The following is a 20,032-nucleotide window of genomic DNA, read 5'->3' on the forward strand; positions in this document are numbered from 1 at the left end:
TCAAAAGAACCTGAAGCTTATTGCATCATAAGAAACGACAGAGTCGCTGCGAGTAACTCTGATGTCGAGTTTAAACACTGTCGATAATCTGCTGCGTCAAGGTTCGCTCTATGTTTCGACAGCCAAGTTAAATCAAGATCCATTGGAGGTACACTGTTCACATTTGTTGCGACTGCATTCACATTACAGTGCTGTTTGCTAGGAAATTCACCCACTCATGTTTTTTCAGTGACACTTTGGACTAGTGCGTTCCTTCGGTGGAGGTGAGTCCCATCCAACTATAAACAACTTCACGCAGATATTCCGCCTTCTAAGCCTGTATACACCTGTTAAAAGCTTGTATACACCTGGCGCTACGTGGGAGTGTGGAAGGTGTGCCAGGCTCTGTGCTCGTCGGCGTCAACGACACAATCAAGCAGACCAGAGAAGCCTGCAAGTCAAAACATAGTCTTCGCAATGCCATTGAGGCGACGTTGATAAGTTGCGTGGAGCCAAGCAGCTCACCAGAACGTGCTCGCAATGAGCACATTTATGCTCGAGGAAACAGAGGACATTATCTGTGTGGATATGTCATTCATAAAGTCAGAAAGGGCTCACCATGTGATCTATGCATAGCGGACATAAGCTCTGAAATCCCAGCAGTTGGCTGCGACAGTTACTTAATTGAGTACAGAAGTCTCAAGCAAGGTTCCTTAAAGTACCCGACGCCGAAGATGCTGGGCTTTATGATGACAGCTAACAGAAGTGTGTCAGCTTCCCTGGATGAGGCAGGCCTTTACGGAGAGATCTTTTGGAAGGTTTTAGATGATCTAGAGGGGTGCTACCTCCCTCTTCTTGGTTGTGCAGAGCATATGTCCGCGTTCACGTGCGAAGTACTGAATTTCTTCATTGTTATGCGGATACATTTTTACTCCAGGGATACAAGCTGTCAACTAGAAAGCAGTAGCTGTAGCAACCAAGAAAGCGCATCTTTTGTGAATATCGATGCAGCATGCTTAGATTCATTAATCCGGCGTTGTACCGGTCCTATTCTTTTTTTCATGCGTACATAAAACAACATGCCACAAGCGAAAGGCTTTGCTCTCCTCTTCATTCACCTATTAGCTGCTTTTTATAGAGTGCACAATGTAAAAAGCCTATTCTTTGAATATTTAGCGCCACGAAAAGCAGCAATAGAAAAAAAAAACTGGCATTGAGTCGGCGGCGCGCTGCTGCCTTGGGAAGCTTCCATAGCCAACCGGGCCAACCGTGGCGGCAGCGCCACCTCGCGAGAGGAGACGGCAGAGGGTCACGTTCGCGCGCAGCTCCCAGGCGGAGTTTTACAACTGAAAAGTATCTAGTAGCGGTGCGTGCACCCAGCGCCGGCCATAATCCGGCAGCAATACAGGGAAGAAACCTCCCCAATCACGTGACACACTAGGTATTCAGTGGCCCCATAGGGACAGTTGGAAACCAACTTAGGGAACCAACATCCGGGAACGCAGGGTCACGTGGATGCTGCTTTCTATTGTTCACCGGCCTCAGCCGGCCTGCGGGGAGACGCATGTGCCGCTAGAAGTTGAAAAGGCAACGAGCGCCGCCTCACGGAATTTATGCTGAACTAAGGAAACCGCCGCTACGATGGGAAAGCGAGTGACGCGGCTGGCATCTATTGACCAATGTATATGGCAATATGGCAGGACCACGACCTACTGGAACTCCAGACCTGCACAGATATCCGGCTTCTATGGGAGCAGCTTGCGCCCACTTTCGTTCAACCGACGGCCGTAGGTGGCGCTTTTATAACCTGTTCGTCTGCTACGCGGTGTGCGGCTGTGCGGCGTTGTAATTAGTACGGCAGCTGTTGTGTTGTGACGACCTGCTGCTCTAGTTGATGATTTTTGCTAACACAGTGACAGTGATGTCACAAGGCTTTGATCGGTCACTTGGCTCCAAAAGTTGACTGCCCGAACCTAAAATATGTCGGAGCGTGTAGTCCGCTGCTCTCTAAAATAGCGTTAAATAGCCGCTCCTATTGCCTTTTTCAAGCAGATTATTATAAATCACATTGTGTATAGAGTTCGCAACGTACACAACAGTTTCATTGTACACGTTGTAAAATTCGCGTCTGCGCTCTTTAGAAACTTGAAGCCACCGTAATGTTCGACGACAGAACGATTACCACTCATTTTAACTCTTAAAAGTTGTCCGTGAATGCGTCGCGAGTTCAAAAAGTGAATTACGTACACAGCTTCATTGCGTACGTATCTTAAGCACCACCGTTATGCTGCCGCCATACCACGCAGAAAAGCTAGCTTTACAGTTTGAAAAGAGTTCCGTGTTAAGGCCTGCAGTGCAGCACGTTTTAAAGCACTGGGATCGCTTAATTTTTTGCAAGCTTTCTGCTGAGCTAGACATCCAACGATATTAAAAACAAAATATGCTCACCTTCCCTTGAAACAGAATCGATCAGCCTATTGCACATATCGGGCGGAGGATTTACTCGTGAATATATACTTTTACTATACATTTACCAGATCATCTGCCTTTCACTACGGCACACAGCAGTAAATCCTAATGTAATCTACGACATTAGGCTGTCTGTAATCAACTAAAAGAAGCTAGATTATCCCATGAATCTTTTAAAACAATTTTTCCAGTCTCTTAAGGAGGCTAGGAAAGGGAAATTTATGCCGTCGATCTAGCATTGCAGCGGCTACCTATGCTCGTTGTTTACATTTCTTGCACCGCTCCTCCTCTTCTAGTTTCACTATTCAAACGCAAAGCATTCGCAAATATGTCTTCTTTTGTATATTTGTGACTTTATTAATTTACCGCCAATACAAGCGCTTTGTGCCTGCAGAAATGGCAAGACAAGCGCTGAACAGATCGCAGAAGCAGACGACAGCGAACAGGTTATAACTAGCGCCACTCTGCTCGTACGTTCTTTCCCTAGCGGCAAAAGAGGCAAACTAGACCAGGCGTGCTGGAGGAGGGAGATCTGTGCAGGTCTGGAGTTCAGTAGGTCGTGGGTAGCACTACGCATGCGTTGAGCCAGCGTGCACAATGTTGTCCTACTGCATATATAAAAGGCACCGGATCGGCCTTACATAATACATAGTATAGAGGAGGCTATGGGCCTTATCTCTGTCCATGCTTGAGCAACGCGTTGGCTTGAGGATCTTGATGCCCATCTTTATGACCGTTCGGACGAGTCGGACACCGAGTTTAACGGATGGAATTTACGGGCGAAGTTTACAAAGTATTTTCTAAGCCCCACACAGTCCTAAAGATACCATAACAGTGAGAAGCATAGTTTCTTACAATAAAGCATGTAGGAAACTCTATGGTCAGAAGGACCGATCGCATCTCATGGTGAGCAGATTGGATTTTATTCAAGCTGTTGTACGGGAGTGTTGCGAACCCTCCGAAACCGTTTCGTTTTGTAGTTCCGTAAGCAACAGTTACCATGGAGATGGCCATCACATGTGATTCCAGAAAGCTTCCGATTTTCACCTATGGTTTCACTAAAGCACGTACAAAAACGTTCATGGCACTTTTCGTGCTCGACAAGATATACTCCAGCCGTATTAAAGCTATCGACGAAAGGTACGTACCCTCTTTGGCACAAGCTTTCACAAGGCGTACGCGCTTTATTTTCCCACACAATCACAGTAACAAAACATGTAGGAGTCAATGCATTAACGAATGCTGCACAAAACCTCCACAGTTCTTTTCATTCGGAACGTAGAAACCTTCACCTCAGTGCTCTTTCGCAAGCAGCAAAGCCAGCTTTCTTTGTAATCTGGAATATATTGGACAAGATGTCTTCACCTCAGTGCTACCGTACTTGTGGCAAAGCAAGATTTCTGCGTAACAATAAGTTATACAAAGGTTCTTGACGGAAGCACGGCGTGCGTTCTCATCTATTAGTCGTGATTATACTTGCACGATTTTGTCTTAACTACATGTACGTAATGCAGCTCAAATTTGATGAAAGCAAAATGAGTGGGAAATTTGTTGCTAAAATAGCATACATACGAAGTAAACGGCTACAGTTCATGTATGTATTATTGTACGTTTCGTTTCAAGCTGTTTCAATCGATTTTTCTTTTTGCTGTTTGGCTATTTCTACCAAACAATTTGCCTAGCCAAGATCTTTTTATTTTACTTTTGTAGTTATATAATATTCCTTAGAAAAATGTAGCGGCTATAGTGTGGTCAAACAAGAAATGTCGCTGGAGCCAACGTTTCGTCAAGGGGACTTGCCTTCATTATGGCAGCAACTTCTTTCCTTAGCAGCCCAATAGACAGCCAGTGAACGTTATATTAAGCGGACATCGTACAGACACGTCAAAAAGCTTCTGAAAGCAGTCACACAGCATTTTGACCTTCCTTGTCACAAATTCAATGAATTATATTTAACTTTTTATGCTACAGTCACAACTTTCATTCACCTAGAGACAGAAAATATATAGAAAATCATATTTCATTCGTTACAGCCATTAATGTACCCAGTACACTATAAGTAAGCAAAGTATTCTGGTCTTACACCCGTTTAAACCAGAATTGAGTATATCTTATTGTCCCAATTTATTACATCATATTTTTTTCTCACAAGCCATGCTTTACTAATTTATTATCTCACCCACTTTAATTTTAATTATTTTGGCTTCATTTATTTAATATTTAATCAATCTTGTTTCTCTCTCTCTCGCATATTTCGACAAGGTGTGCTTATACTTCTGCCCTTATAGCTGTACACATCTTGAACTGTAATAACTAACTGTGACTGTACACGTCATAACATAACTAACATAACTGTACACATCATTTCCGTTTCTTTTACCTGTTTCTTTTTTTTCTTTCTTTTTTTATTGCTCATTTTTTAAATGTACAAAAAGTATATTTTCTTAGTTCAATCTTGTTGTCCGGGAAGAGTGGGCCTGCCATATTGACCATGCCTGCTTGCATGTGCATATCCGTTTCCGTTTTTGTGATCCTGCTTCTTTGCAGAATAAACAGCAGTTCTGTTCCCTCTCTATAACTAAACACCACTCCACATAGCTCCTTTCTTTTTCCTTTTCATCCCCCTCCTAATTTTTTTTAACACTGACTTTCATCTTACTCTGTGCACCAGCTTGTTCTTCTCCTCCTCTACCAATGAGTTTCAAGGAGAGTGAGCTAAACGTACATAAATACTGCTAGTTAAAGCAGTTGCTGCACCCTGATGAAGACAAGTCCCATCTGAATAAGACTCCCTGTTGACACACTGACTCCAGCGAAATTCCTTGTTCGACCGCAGTTAATCACTACAAGCCTAGAGATTTCTGTGAACTTCTGCCTTCCAGGATTAGAAAATGTCGAAGCACATGTACATGCACTCATTTGTTCTATAACTACGTATAGCCAACTCTGCTATACATAAAGGGAGCACTGTCATTTTCAACAATGACTGTGATTACGCAGGGTGTATCAGTGACCACTTTCAGTTTTTTTTAATTGCCTATGGCAGACAGCACAATTCTAGTCCATGAGCTGTTCTACTCGAAGAGGCGGACATTACTTGCACAGAAAACTGAAATGCATAATTGAGTAATTAACAAAAATCCACTAATTAAGTTTTTAACAGATACCTTATGCCACATATCGCAATTTACAAATTCTAGCTGGAGAGTTCGCAAGACGGATCTGCTTGGAATGAATTCACAGGATGACACCAGTTTCGAGAATTAATTCCTGAACTTGGTGGAGAAATGCATTGGCATTCTAGTTACTTTTGTGCTTCAATGCATAAAACAATGTATTGTTAAGAAAGTAAGTGGAACGATAGTGCATTTTTACCGTAAGTTTGAATGCACATATTTCTTAAATGGTTTCATCCACACAATTCTTTTCAAGTAGATATGGCTTGCATTCTTGCCAGCCAGAATTTGTAAATTGCAATACATGCCATAAGGTCATTAGTGAAAAACTTAATTAGCACATTTCTTTTTGTAATTAGTCGATTAAGCACTTAAATCGTTTGTGCAAGTAATGTCCACCTCTTCAAGTAGACCAGCTCATGAACTGGAATTGTGCTATCTGCCACAGGCAATTTTTAAAGATTTTTGAAAGTGTTCACTGAAACACCCTGTATGGTATCCCAATATCGGCAATGTCTAAAATTAATTTATTGATCATATTGCAATGCTGCAGTGGGAGTTTAAAGAAAAATTACATTCTGGTGTTTTACGTGCAAAAACCACAATCTAATTGTGAGGCATGCCGTAGTGGAGGACTCCGGATCAATTTTCACCATCTGAGGTTCTTCAACATGCATGCAATGCATGATACACAAGCATTATTGCAAAAGTGCCCCCATCGAAATGTGGTCGTTGCAGCAGGGACCTGTGACCTTGTGCTTAGCAGCGCAATGCCATATTTCACTGAGCTTACCACGGCAGGTCGCCGTGGGAATTTCTGCAGTTACATTAAGAGGAGAGCCTTTTTGATATGGTTTGAAGTGTGCACATGTGTGTGTGTATATGTGGTACACGTGCAACGAAACTCATTTATAAGGAACACAGCAACAAAAGCAAAAAAAAAATAAGACTGCCTTTCTTTTTTCAACTTCAAGCTTATTTCAGTGTTACTACATTTTTCGTTGCAAAATGGATCTTATACAAAAGGTCATCTCAAAGCAAAAATTGCCAAGGAGACCTCCTGTTAAATTGAGTTTCGAATTAAAGCCAAAGTAAGAATAAATAAAACCAAATGGTATGCACATGCAAATATAACCAGTATGTACAGTTAAAGCAAGATGGGCTGTTAATCATCAAATATGTTGGCTTTTATGAACTTTCTTGCAGAGGTATTGCTTTATGGGTACATTAGTGCTGACTAACCAATTTATGTTGTAGAATTGAAGAAACGTTGGAGGAGATTGACAGATATTTAAAGAACGGAAATCAAAAGGACTTGACAAAGCACCGAAAAAGCTCATTTCACAGCTTGGAAAACATTTCAACAGACCACAATGCAGTCAAAGAATGCCTGCAAAAGATGGTAGGTGCCCTTGCCAGCTTAAAAATATTGAATGTCTCAAGCTTCACTATTTAGATATAAATGACAGCAAAATTAAAAACAGACAGCCTATTGGCAGAGACAATGCAACATGAGGAAATTCGCAAGAATCCAATGTGCATTTGAGCTGTGCTTACTTACCAGTATGCCTTACTATTTTTTCAGCTGCACTTGTGTCATGAGCAGCCAGACTCAATGGAAGCCATGTTCAGTATCCTCAAGAAGATGGCCCAGCATTCCTTGCCTTTCCAAGCAGCTTGTGACTGTGGTATATGCACTGACTGTTTGGAAGATGCTTGTGATAATGCCTGCAAGAAGCAGCATCCATGCATAGGAAGTGCAAAGGAATGCTCATCAGGCTCTCAGTCAAGTGAGGATGTCAAGTCTCTGTGGTGCAGCATATGTTACCACATTCAAGCTTACATAACTCGCCACCTCGTTGGCAACAAAGAAGTGCTTTCCTCTAAGCAAGGTCTTGTCCATGACACCAACTGGGAGAGCTACTTTGAAATGCTGCGCCTTCTGTTTGTTCCTGGCCAGATACAGCGCATTCACCAGTGGGTTCGTTCAGAGCAGTTGCGACGTGCCAGCTGTCCTTGCAAGCCCACATTTTCGACATGTTGTGTCAGCTGCCTGATACAGTGGTGTATACAAAGCCTGGCTAGAGACGTAGCAATGAGGCCTTCCTTGGGTATGACATGGCATGATCTCAGTGACTGCTACATATCCAGTGTACGTGCCAATGTAATGCTGTGCCTCCAGGACCTGCGCAGCCACTGGCAGAGAAGACATGAAGTCAAGGACAAGTCACACTTCTTACCATGCCTTCTGAATCCAAATTCTTGCTGGGCACACAGACACACCGAACATAGTCAGGACACCAAGTCTTGTAGTGCAGATGTGGGATTACAGCAAATAGATAGTTACATTGACTGGACTGATCACTGGATTGTGGTGGCAGCTGTCAACCTCATAAATGAACTGCACTGGTTTGAGCAGCAGCTTAGTAGAATTAGCTGCAGAACATGGGGTAAGTCATTGTAAACTTATTTATAAACTGGAAAGTATTGGCGTCCCTACTTACCTTGTTAATTGGATTAATGCTTATTTAGAACACAGGACACAGTACGTAATAATAATTAATTATGGGGTTTTACGTGCCAAAACCACTTTCTGATTATGAGGCACACCGTAGTGGAGGGCTCCGGAAATTTCGACCACCTGGGGTTCTTTAACGTGCACCTAAATCTAAGTACACGGGTGTTTTCGCATTTCGCCCCCATCGAAATGCGGCCGCCGAGGCCGGGATTCGATCCCGCGACCTCGTGCTCAGCAGCCTAACACCATAGCCACTGAGCAACCACGGCGGGTGACACAGTACGTAGAGGTTAATGGTTGTAAATCTGAAGTGCTTCCAGTTACGTCAGGTGTACCCCAAGGAAGCGTTTTAGGCCCGCTGCTCTTTTTAATTTATATTAATGATTTGCCGGCTGCTATTTCCGAAAATGTCTCTGTCAGGCTTTTTGCAGATGACTACATTCTTTTCAAGAGCATTAACGAGCGTAATGATCATTACCTCTTACAAAACTCACTATTAGCTGTTCATCAATGGTGCCTTAAATGGAATATGCAACTTAATCTAGATAAAACTGTCCTCTTGCAAATTTCGCGCAAAAAACAGGTTTCTCCTTTCTCTTACAGCCTTCTAAATCATTCTATTATGGAGGTCACACATCATAAATACTTAGGGGTTTCAATAACAAACGATTTAACCTGGTCTGCACATATTGCAGACATTTGTTCTTAATCATTTTCCAAGCTGTGCTTTCTGAGGCGGAAGCTTAGAGGCGCTCCAAGTAAGCTTAAACGTCTTGCATACATAACATTTATTAGATCAAAATTAGAGTACGCGTCGGTCTTATGGGACCCATTCATAAAGAAGGACATTTACCAGCTTGAGATGGTGCAAAGGAAAGCGATTAGGTTCATTTATAACAAATACAGAAGGCTTGATTCACCTACGACACTAATGAAAACAAATAACATCCAACTACTTCAAGTACGTAGGAAAATGTCCCATTTGTTGTTCCTGCATAAACTTTTAGCACATAAACTAAACATTTCGCATCCCACAGAACTTAAACAGCTATCGTCTAGACGAGCACACCACACAGGAAGTCATTTACTGGAACCAATTTTTGCAAGAAGTGAAACATTCAAACACAGTTTTTCCCGAGGACCGTTTCGGACTGGAACTGTCTTCCTGGGGCCATTTTCCAGTCCCCTAATTTTGTTAAAGCTCTAGAAGAGCATTTGTTTGAGTGAATGAGTGCTGTATATGTGCATATACGTACATATATGTGTAAATATGTACATGTGTATACATATTTTTCTGCTTGTTTATTAGCGGCAATCTGTTAAACTGCCGTTCTTTTTTTCTTTTTCTTTTTATGTCACAGTGTATTTCCATGCCTTGTATAGCCCCTCCTGCATGGGCCATAACTGTTGGCCTGCAGTATTCTGAAATAAAATAAAATAGGCACATATACTTATCCCAGATGAAATTATTTGACTAGGTTATTAGTAGTATGTTACCTGCTGGTATGGAGCAGTTGGTCTTTGCATGTCTGTAGAGGATTTAAATGATTTAAAATAAGAATGAGTTAATAATCAAGTTACAATAGTTCATGCCATAAAAAGATATTGCCTGGTACAAGAAATAAGTTCCAGCTGCTACACAATTTTGTAAGTTGCATGAATTGATATATCAAAATTGATAGAATTCCTGTTTCCAGCTGTGCTATCCAAAAGCCCACAACAATCATCAGCTGATGGCACAACAGCATGGGATGAGCCTTGCATTTGGGACTGGCGGTGAGTACTAGTGATCCTTTAAGTCTGGTGGTCACAATGTCCCACCTCTTATCTGAGCGTTATCTTTTCAGACAGCTGCTGACAAACTCTGGTGTCCTCACAATGCTTCAGCAGAGCATTCAAGACCTCATCCAGATAAAGTGGCCTCTTCACCAAAAAGACAGTGTATCAGTTGAACTAGCTGGCACAAAACTTCAAGTCAATGATAGTGGTAAACATTGTCTGCTACAGTTCTTGCAGTACAAGTTCACCGTACTCCAGAACAGTGAAATTGTAAACCATGAATCCCTCTGTAGAACAAATCCAGTCCTAAGGCATCATTTCGTGAAGCCACTGTTGGGATATTGTAAATGCCAAGTACATATAACTTGACATTTACGACCAGAATATGCCTTCCATCAAAGCTATCCTTTAGAATCCTAGGCATATGATTTCTTAGTAGCTTAAGCTTAAATGGTTACAGTAGATAACAGTTAAAGCATCACATTTTGATTTACCGTTTGGACGTTTGCCAGACAATACGTATTTCTCTTTTTCTGAAGATATCAGTGTGGTTATATTGTATTTAAGTGGCTGTTTGGCTAGTCAGTCATAAGAACATTCACAGTGTCCATGTTTGCAGCATTCCATGCTGTTCACTACTTGGCCGTCTATGGACCAGCCATAAGTGCCTGCCAAGGAGAGCTGGAACCCTTCCGTGCTTCATTCATACATGCTGTGCATGTTGCCTTGGGCCAAGCTATAGAAGACCTGGAAACCAGATTTGGGCACGCGAGCCACCTGCCCCACAACCTTTACATCATGCTCAACACAGGCTGTTACTTGGAAAATTCTTTGCTGAACTGTGCCTCTGCACTTTCAGGAAGAAATGAGTAGGTGCCATCATTTTTCTGATAGCCCTTGAGCAAGCACACTTACTTTGTTGGCGACAGATGATGGCAGCAGTATGATGGAGACTTGAAGTGAATGACAGTGGTTGATCAAGGGGAACGTCTCGGGTTGGAGCGGCAAACATTTTGGCAAAGGGACACTTGTCTTCGTGGTCAGGGTGAAAGAAAAGTGTCCTTGATCAACCACTGTTGATGAAACCAGTAAAGGCAAATGTGTCAGGTATTCTTTATTGTGCTCAGTATTATTAAAAACAGGCACCCGTGGTATAAATTTGCTAAATATCTTTCACAAACTCTACCAAGTGTAAATGTTACAAAAACACTGCACATACTTACTACAGTGTCACTGTGCTACACCTAATTATGGCCTTTCTTGCAGGGGCATTTCATCAGCACCATTTCATGGCCTGCAACAGAGAGTCACAGCAGCTATTAAACACACTGAGAAACTAATTTTCGTGCATCACCTTAAGTGGCTGGCAAGCTGCATTGCCCCAAGCAGCAACAGTGCATTAGTAAGTACACATGTTACTGCATACAATGAATATAAAAGGATGTGTGTCCTAGATTGGACAAAAATGATAAGTTGCCTTTTTCTACCAATGCAAATAAGTTCAAGCAACCTTCAGCAACCTTCAGCAACTATCTGTTGCATCCACAGCTGAAAATTATACAGAATATGTTGCAGTCCAATTAGTAGTGTGGCCCTGTGGCTTCCAAAAAACATCTTTAGGTTCTTTAGAACACACCAGCAAGGCTTTTTCAACACATGAGTCAGCACTCGTAGGTTTAGATGCTGGTTGAGTGTATAAGGGGTAGTGAATCACTGCTCGTCGAGTGAAAGCCTGGATTCAGAATGTGTAAACACTTACAACAGCATGAACAATGAAATGGTCAATAAAGAAGCAAGCACGTAGGGTCAAATAAATAGCTTTTACGAAATGTGCTGTGTGTAATCAAACTGTTTGTATACGATCTCGGAGATAGATTATAGGCTATGGGACTCCCTACAGTGCTGTAAAAAATGAGAAAAGAGAGATTGAGAACACAGCTGAATTCATATAAGTCTCTAGAATTTAATGACATATTAATAAATAGTTAGGAAAAGAACGATCGAAAGGCTTCTTTATCTGTGTGGTATCACCAGCAGGTGTGAATTGATTTTGTCATGGAAGTGACTTAATGTTATGCACTGTGTGCCCTCATATTTCTCAGCATATGTGAGCACTATGCTCAAATAACTGTCTTTGTTTTATTTCTTTGTTAATATTTTTTTTCCTTGACAGGACCTTCAGAGAGCATGCGTTTGGAACCTGTATGTCAAAGCTTTGTGCAATGACCTCAAATGTCAAGTAGGTCCCAGTCAATGTAGCTATGCCTTGAGGCAGCTTCTCGCTGAAATGCTCAGGTAAGATGGCATCTTCACACTCTAGAGGCACTATATGCGCAGTTTATTATCATGTAACCAGTAGACAAATATCTGTGGAATAAGCTTACATATGACTTGAAAAAGCTATATTAGTACATCAATATGTAAAAATTGCCAACCTTTATTTTTCTTTTTTTTTTTATTGTTGCTTATCACACCAGGCCCAATTTTATTTCTTTTACCAGTTGAAAGAATGGCTGTGCCTATGTTATAACTCTTATCTCAATTTTGCCAATGTTAACAGACTGATATGTTATACTAGTGTGTCGGTTTAAGTGATTTGCTTAACCTCATGATTGCTTGCACAAGTATAGAGGTTGTTTTATTAGTAAAATGTCCCACAACACATTTTATATAACCTCTTCGGCTAATGTTGTAATGATGCATGGTATAATATGACGTGCATATAATCTGTAAAACTAAATATTGAAACAGCACATTTTGCATTAAACTAATTTTTCCTCTGTGATTTTCATTACTGCGAAACTGAGCTAATATAATTATTTTACAGTCTGATAATTAAAGAAAGAAATTCTGTTCTCTTAATACTTTCCAGCTATGGTATCAAGGAGCTTCATCGCTTGTTTCATAAAAATAGCTTTAACTGCAAAGGATCAACAATAACTACGCTTGCTATATCATTGTGATAAGATGTGGCTTATCAGGACACAAAAAATAGTGGGCCAAAATATCAGGGCAAATCATTCCATCTATTGACCCTTTTCACAAAGCAGTTTGTTCTAAAGAAAAGAGATGGTGCTTTCGGCGATGCACCGCACGTTTCAGCGAAAGCGCATGAATACAAAAACATTACCTTTTCTGCCCTGCTTCTGTGCGATCAGCTGTTGTAGATGTAACTGGGTTTTCACTAATGCACTGTGCTCCATTCATGCTGCAAAATATGGAGCGGTGGAGTGAAGAAAGGTATCTGCAGTAGTTGGCTGGAAAAATTGTGACTGGCATATTAAAGAATGGAATCAATCTGTGTGTCTAATCTCACGGACCGCTGCTACATAAGGACTGCCTGTGTTGCCAGCTCTGAGTTGCGTGGCTTCCCATATGGATAAAAAAAAATTCACTCATCTGCCAGCATTGTAGTGCTAAACTCTTAGGAAAGGACATGAACACCAGATCATCTGCACGAGTGAGTACCTGTCACACATACGTTAACGCCTGGTACGCTTGCTTGAGTGGGCGGAAGGAACACATGAACACAAGGTGCAGCACACACAACATTCATTCAATATGGACTTTTAACAACAGTAACACACGGTAACGTTCGACACTTATCGTACACAGAATGCGTCCTCCCTTGCTAAGCTTCACGCTCGCACTACCGCGTTTACTAACGTCTGTGCGGCAATCGTCTATTCGCTGTAGTAGAGGCGCTTACAGTACCGGTTCTGTTCGAGGCGGGTATCGGCGTCCCCCGGTCACGTCATCCATCGTTGTAATCTGGTCGTCTTCAGTCGTTGCTGGTGTTCGGCGTCACCGATGCCCCGGCCGACGTGACGAAGGCACAGTAGTTGAGGAGCTGTCGCGCTCCGGCAGAGCAGGGCTCGTGCCGGCTGGCGCTCCTGGTGCGCGCCGGCCCAGCTTAGTTCCCTAGACAGGACGGTGACTGGCTGTAGCCAGCCTCCGCGCGTCTACGTTCAGCGGCACAAACGCTGACGTTCCGGGGACGTCGGACATCTGCTCGCCGAGCCTGGTACTCGGGCGGGGCGTCGATGTGTCGCCTAGGAACTGGGGCAGGACCCAGAGAGGCGATCTCCGGCCGTCTTCTCCTGGAACGCTGCGCCCTGGCCACCACGTCCTTCCCTGCGCACGCCCTAAAGGGCCTCCAAGATGGCGGCTCCACGCGCTCGCTTCACTCCTTCTTCCTCGTCCTTTTTCTTTCTTTACGCTTGTCACTCCTTACAGTACCGCTTGTTATACGGTGACAAAGGGAGAAATGCTGCTTCTTGGCATATAGTAAGCGATCAGGCAAAAAATAAAAAATGAGATAATGACCACCCAGCAAACTTTTCTGATTCAGAAACGTGACAAGCCGCTGCTTAAATGTATCTACCGAATAACGAACGAAGAGCTAAACACACTGATACTGATTCAGTTCACAAGCGGAAAGTTAGGATAGCTTGGAATACATTTTTAGCACCGCTTTTATTACTACCACCGTATATGCCACTCGTGCCATTTGAACAAAGCGTAATGAGCTCTGAAAGCGCTTACATGTCCTTTGAAGTTGTAGCCAAAGCTTCGTGTGTCACCCACCTAGTCACCGTCTACGATATCTGCCGAAACAGAGGTTTGCAGAGCTGCACCTGGATCATGTACACCCATTGCAAACACACAGGCAGCTGAGGCATGCAGTGGATGTGGTACTACGTGATCAAACATGGCAATGCCCACGTGATTGCTTTGAAAAAGGTCAATAGCAGCAGCAGTAGTAGTTCTCATTCTCTGCATTGTCTTTCTTCTTTCTTTATTTAAAATCCTATTTGAAACAACAAATCAGTACTCACCATCCCAGCTTTAATGATCTTATTGTGGTTTATTATGATTAAGCAGTTAAAAATTGGTCATAATTAAAGCATTGACTGATTGGTGGAAAGGGTAATATAAGCACTCTGTGCCTTCTTTACTTTTTGTACAAATCTAAACATTCCGTTATGTTCATTAACAAGGCATAAGAACACATTTGATTTACTCACTTCTTGCAATTAAAACAAAAACAAAGAATGGCAGTTTAGCACTTTGAAAGATGCTGTAAGGACACAGCTGCCTTTATTAGCGCATCTATAGCACACCAGCTTGTAATGTTCACATGCCTTCTTTACTGCAGGCAGGCAAGATCATTGAATATGTTGTCCGAGGAGCCTGAACTAAGATTAGTTCTGCACAGTGCATATGATGCACTTTTCTTAGTGTGCAGCAACACCCAAGAACTCCTCGGGCTGCCTGTGAGTTCAGCTCCTTTTGCTTACACACATATTGCAAGTTTACCTGTACACATGTTGCAGAGTGTGATGTTGATTAATATATTTAGAAATAAATGCGACGAACTCATAACTAACTCAAGGGGAAAATCGAATGTGGTAATGTAGCCATCAGCCACTTTATAGCTTCTTGCTGATGCTAGATGTAAAAAAAAAAAAAAAAAAAAAAAAACTACAATGTTTTATTTTTAAGAAAGGGCAGCTGTGCTTGCAGATCATTGTTCTTGCTCTCACCCAAAATGCAAGGACCGAAAGCCCACTTCTTTGCCAGGGACTGGTCAGGTACTTATGAGACTTAAGCAGAATACTTCAGAATTTGCATTATACCTTCCCAGCTACACCACCAGCAATTGAAATCTCTCCAACAAGCTGGGGCACAAAATTTAATTATCTTGCATATGTTCTACAATTTGATTATTTATAGTGATGAGCACATGCAAGCTGCTGTTCATCATCATCATCAGCAGCAGCAGCAGCAGCAGCAGCCTGTTTTATGTCCAATGCAGAACGAAGGCCTCTTCCTGTGATGTCCAATTACCCGTGTCCTGCGCCAACCAATACCAACTAGCGCTTGCAAATTTCTTAATTTCATCGCTCCACCTTGTCTTCTGCCATCCTCGACTGTGTTTCCCTTCTCTTGGAACCCATTCTGTAACCCTAATGGTCGAACGGTTATCTAATCGGTGCATTACATGACCTTCCCAGCCCAATTTTTTTCTTTTAATGCCAATTAGAATATTGGCTATACCCGTTTGCTCTCTGATCCAAACCACTATCTTTCTGTCTCTTACTGTTATGCCTAGCAATCTTCGTTCCACCACTCTTCGCGGTCCTTAACTTGTTCTCAAGCTTCTTTGTCAGTCTCAAAGTCTCTGACCCATATGTCAGCACTGGTAAAATGCACTGATTGTACACCTTCCTTTTTAACAATAATGGTAAGCTTCCAGCCAGAAGCTGACAATGTCTGCCGTATGCGATCCAACCCTTTTTTATTTTTCTATGAATTTCCTTCTTGTGATCAGGGTTCCCTGTGATTAATAGACCTAGGTAAACATACTCCTTCACAGACTCTAGAGGCTGACTGGCGACCTTGAAATCTTACTCCCTTGCCCGGCTATTCATCACTAATCTTTGTCTTTGTCTTCTGCATGTTAATCTTCAACCCCACTCTCACACTCTCTCTGTTAAGGTCCTCAATCATTTTTTGTAATTCGTCTGCATTGTTGCTGAATGTCATCGGCAAACTGAAGGTTGCTGAGATATTCGCTGTCAATCCTTACTCCTAAGCCTTCCCAGTTTAATAGCTTGAATACTTCTTCCGAGCATGCAGTGAATAGCATTGGAGAGATTGTGTCTCCCTGTCTGACCCCTTTCTTTATAGGTATCTTCCTGCTTTTCTTGTGTAGAATCAAGGTAGCTGTGGAACCTCTGTAGATATTTTCCAAGGTATTTACGTAAGCGTTCTGTACTCCTTGATTACGCAATGCCTCTATGACTGCTGGTATCTCTACTGAATCAAATGCCTTTTCGTAATCTATGAAAGCCATATAGAGAGGCTTATTGTACTCTGTGGATTTCTCGATAACCTGATTAATCACATGGATGTGACCCATTGTAGAGTATCCCTTCCTAAAGCCAGCCTGTTCCCTTGGTCATAACTAAATTCCAGTGTTGCCCTTATTCTATTGGAGATTATTTTGTTAAATATTTTATGTAATGCTGGGAGTAAGCTAATGGGCCTATAATTTTTCAGTTCTTTAATGTCTCCGTTTTTGTGGATTAGTATAATGTTTGCATTCTTCCAGTTTTCTGGGGCCCTTGCACTCGATAGACACTTCGTATATAGAGCCGCCAGTTTTCCAAGCATTATGTCTCCTCCATCTTTGATTAAATCGACTGTTATTCCATCTTCTCCTGCCGCTCTTTCTTGTTTCGTGTCTTGCAAGGCCCTTCTGACCTCACTAGTTATAGGAGGAGTTCTTGTATCCTGTTCATTACTGTTTATAATTGAGGTATCCTGACTCCTCTGGGTACTGTACAGGCCAGTATAGAACTCTTCCACTGCTTTTACTGTATCTTTGAGATTGCTGATGATATTACCCTGCGTATCTTTCAGTGCATACATCTTGGTTTGTCCTATGCCAAGTTTCCTTCTCAGTAATTTCAGGCTGCATCCATTTTTTACGGCTTATTCAGTCTTTCTCACATTACAGTTTCGAATATCACTTATTTTCGCCATGTTGATCAGTTTTGACAGTTCCGCGAATTCTATATTATCTCTTGAGTTGGACACTTTCATTCTTTGTCGTTTCTTTATAAGGCCCTTAGTTACTTAGGAGAGCTTGCCTACTGGTTGCCTTGGTGCCTTGCCTCCCACTTCAATTGATGCCTCTGAAGCCAGCCTAGTTACGGTTCCATTCATTACCTCTATGTCATCTTCATCTCTCTGTTCTAAGGTTGCATATTTGTTTGCAAGTACCAGCCTGAATTTGTCTGCTCTTACCCTTACTGCCTCTAGGTTGACATGTTCCTTTTGACCAATTTTACTCTTTCTCTCTTCAAATTGAGGTGAATCCTAGCCCTCACTAACCTATGATCACTGCACTTTACCCCACCTAACACTTCTACATCCTGCACTATGCTGGGATCAGCAGAAAGTGCGAAGTCAATTTCATTTCTTGTTTCACCATTAGGGCTTTTCTAGGTCCACTTTCTGTTGCTAAGCTTCCTGAAAAAGGTGTTACTATTCGAAGCTTATTCCTTGCTGCGAATTCTACCAGCATCTCTTGATACGATCGGCCTGCAGGGGTACTGACCTGCAAACCTTTCCCAGCCCGCTGTAGTTGTTTCGATTGACCTGCAGGGTTGGTGTCCTTCAAAGAAGCGACCTTCGAACCCTTCCTGGCCTGTTGCGACAAGTCGCCTTGGGAAGCCAACAATGCGCCTCCTTTGCAGAAGTGACCTTCGAACCCTTCCCGGCCCGCTGCGACAAGTCGTTTTGGGAAGCCAACAATGCGCCTCCTCAGACGAAGCCAACAATGTGCCTCCGCAGTTGTTGAGAGGAAGCTGACGCATTGCGGCTGGGCAAATGTCCAGATGTCACAGATTTTTTTAAAGCTGAGAATAATGATTCGCTCACACCTCATCCAATTATATGCTTGGTTGTCATTCTTTTTAAATATAATTTAATATATCTTCCTTAGAGTGGTGCAGGTTTGTGCTGCAAGCTTATCAGGCAATCTGTGCCCTTTTTTTGGGGGGGGGGGGGGGTGTAGAACTGAGGGTCACTGCCTATATTCTTCGTTTTTCAATTATACGATGCCCAAATTATAAGACAGTTTTGCGTGGTCACCTTCAAAGTCTTATAATCGGGGTTTCATAGTATGATACTATCACTGTCTATGCTTGACTAAACTGGCAAAACTGATTTTTTTCTGAAAAGCTACATTTGAAATCTTATTCACTGGATTCAGCTTCTTGTTCCTTTCTGTAGGCAAGCCCAGTTGCAGCAGGACCCATTGCTGAACTTCATAGGCACTGCAATGCTCTGTTCACCTCAGTATCCATAAAAGACTCTGCCACAGCACAGCAGCGTGACGAACAGCAGCCTGACAACAAACACGATCCACTACAGCCACACCAACAGGCCCCTTGGCTGTGCTTCGTACAGCCTTCCCTGTTCCCTGGTCCTCCCTGGGCACAGCTCCCTACAAACACTCGAATCTGGCTTCCATTGGCCTTGTGCCTGGCCAGTGAGAGACCGCACCCACTGCTGCTCCTACAGGCAAGCAGAATGTCTGCGGCTAGTTGGAAGTGCAAAACTCGCAAAGCACTTGCACGTGGCCCCCAAGGCCTTCCAAAGTATCAACTTATTCCCTGACTCATTACTTCTTCACTTCCCGAGCACACGGCAATGGACAAGTAGATGATCCATCGCTCATTGTACCATGGTACTGTCATATCTATACCCAGAGAGTGTAGAGAGAGATGCCTATTTTCAGTTTGTTTTTGTTTTAATTTTGTGTCTTGTCTTTATATAGTGACATTGTGTTGCCAGTTGCTTAAGTAAGGGTCTCCTCCACACAGTCCACTCACAAACCACAACATCATGAGACCAAAGAGTACAGCCGGCATCACCCTTCTGCAGAGCGTGGGAACGATGGTCACCAGAGCGCTCCGCAGCCAGCCAGTCATGTATAACAGCAGTGGCTGGGCCCGAGATTAGATGCGTCAGCCGCATGAGCCCAGGCACTTCTTATCTCAACCTCAGCAGCTACCGTTAGACGTCGATGGCTGCCTCCGGAGCAGCCTGGCGGCCACTGTTCCCACGCTCTACACAAGGGTGATGCCAACTGTACATAAAAACTTTGTATGCAGCCTGGTGTCTGACTCAAGTCAGAGATTCCTGGTGAAAATAAAGAGACACAAGGCAAGTATTGCAATATTATGTGATACCTCTTTCTTGCTCGGCATCAGGTACATCGCAAGCCTCTTAACTACTGCAATGACAGGTTTTTCTGGTGAAAATGCTAATTTGGTAAGTGGTCAGAATGAATGTTACATCACATTACTAATTATCACTGATGCTCACTACTACACAGCAACTGCTCACGATACCTACAGTCCATAAAGGGTTACTTAGTGGTTTGGTGTCCTATTTATGTATCATTGCTTTGTGCTTTAGATATGTGTATTCATATAATAGCAAGTGATATCTGTCTTCTCATGTATCCTACATGCAGAATGCATAAAATACAAGGGCATATTTATTCTCCAGAGAATGGGAAGAAGTACAAGTA

At 42.6% G+C, this 20,032-nt stretch overlaps 1 protein-coding gene across 3 annotated transcripts in view; it reads left to right on the forward strand.

Annotated features, from left to right (window-relative positions):
• Positions 1 to 3,070: 3,070 nt before the first annotated feature.
• The window catches only part of LOC126542999 (uncharacterized), a 29,571-nt gene continuing 12,609 nt past the window's right edge, over positions 3,071 to 20,032 (forward strand). Inside the window, exons 1-11 of one of the 3 annotated variants that reach the window (XM_055077540.2) lie at positions 3,071 to 3,354; positions 3,429 to 3,588; positions 6,882 to 7,026; positions 7,210 to 8,074; positions 9,840 to 9,918; positions 9,990 to 10,129; positions 10,541 to 10,790; positions 11,188 to 11,323; positions 12,095 to 12,216; positions 15,080 to 15,197; positions 18,727 to 19,017. In XM_055077540.2, coding sequence (XP_054933515.1) covers positions 3,449 to 3,588; positions 6,882 to 7,026; positions 7,210 to 8,074; positions 9,840 to 9,918; positions 9,990 to 10,129; positions 10,541 to 10,790; positions 11,188 to 11,323; positions 12,095 to 12,216; positions 15,080 to 15,197; positions 18,727 to 19,017 — 2,286 coding nt within the window. In that variant the 5' untranslated portion in view covers positions 3,071 to 3,354; positions 3,429 to 3,448. The other 2 variants (XM_055077542.2, XM_055077541.2) reach the window with 2 other exon arrangements.

Source organism: Dermacentor andersoni, chromosome 2 (assembly GCF_023375885.2).
Source record: "Dermacentor andersoni chromosome 2, qqDerAnde1_hic_scaffold, whole genome shotgun sequence".
Classification (NCBI taxonomy): domain Eukaryota; kingdom Metazoa; phylum Arthropoda; class Arachnida; order Ixodida; family Ixodidae; genus Dermacentor; species Dermacentor andersoni.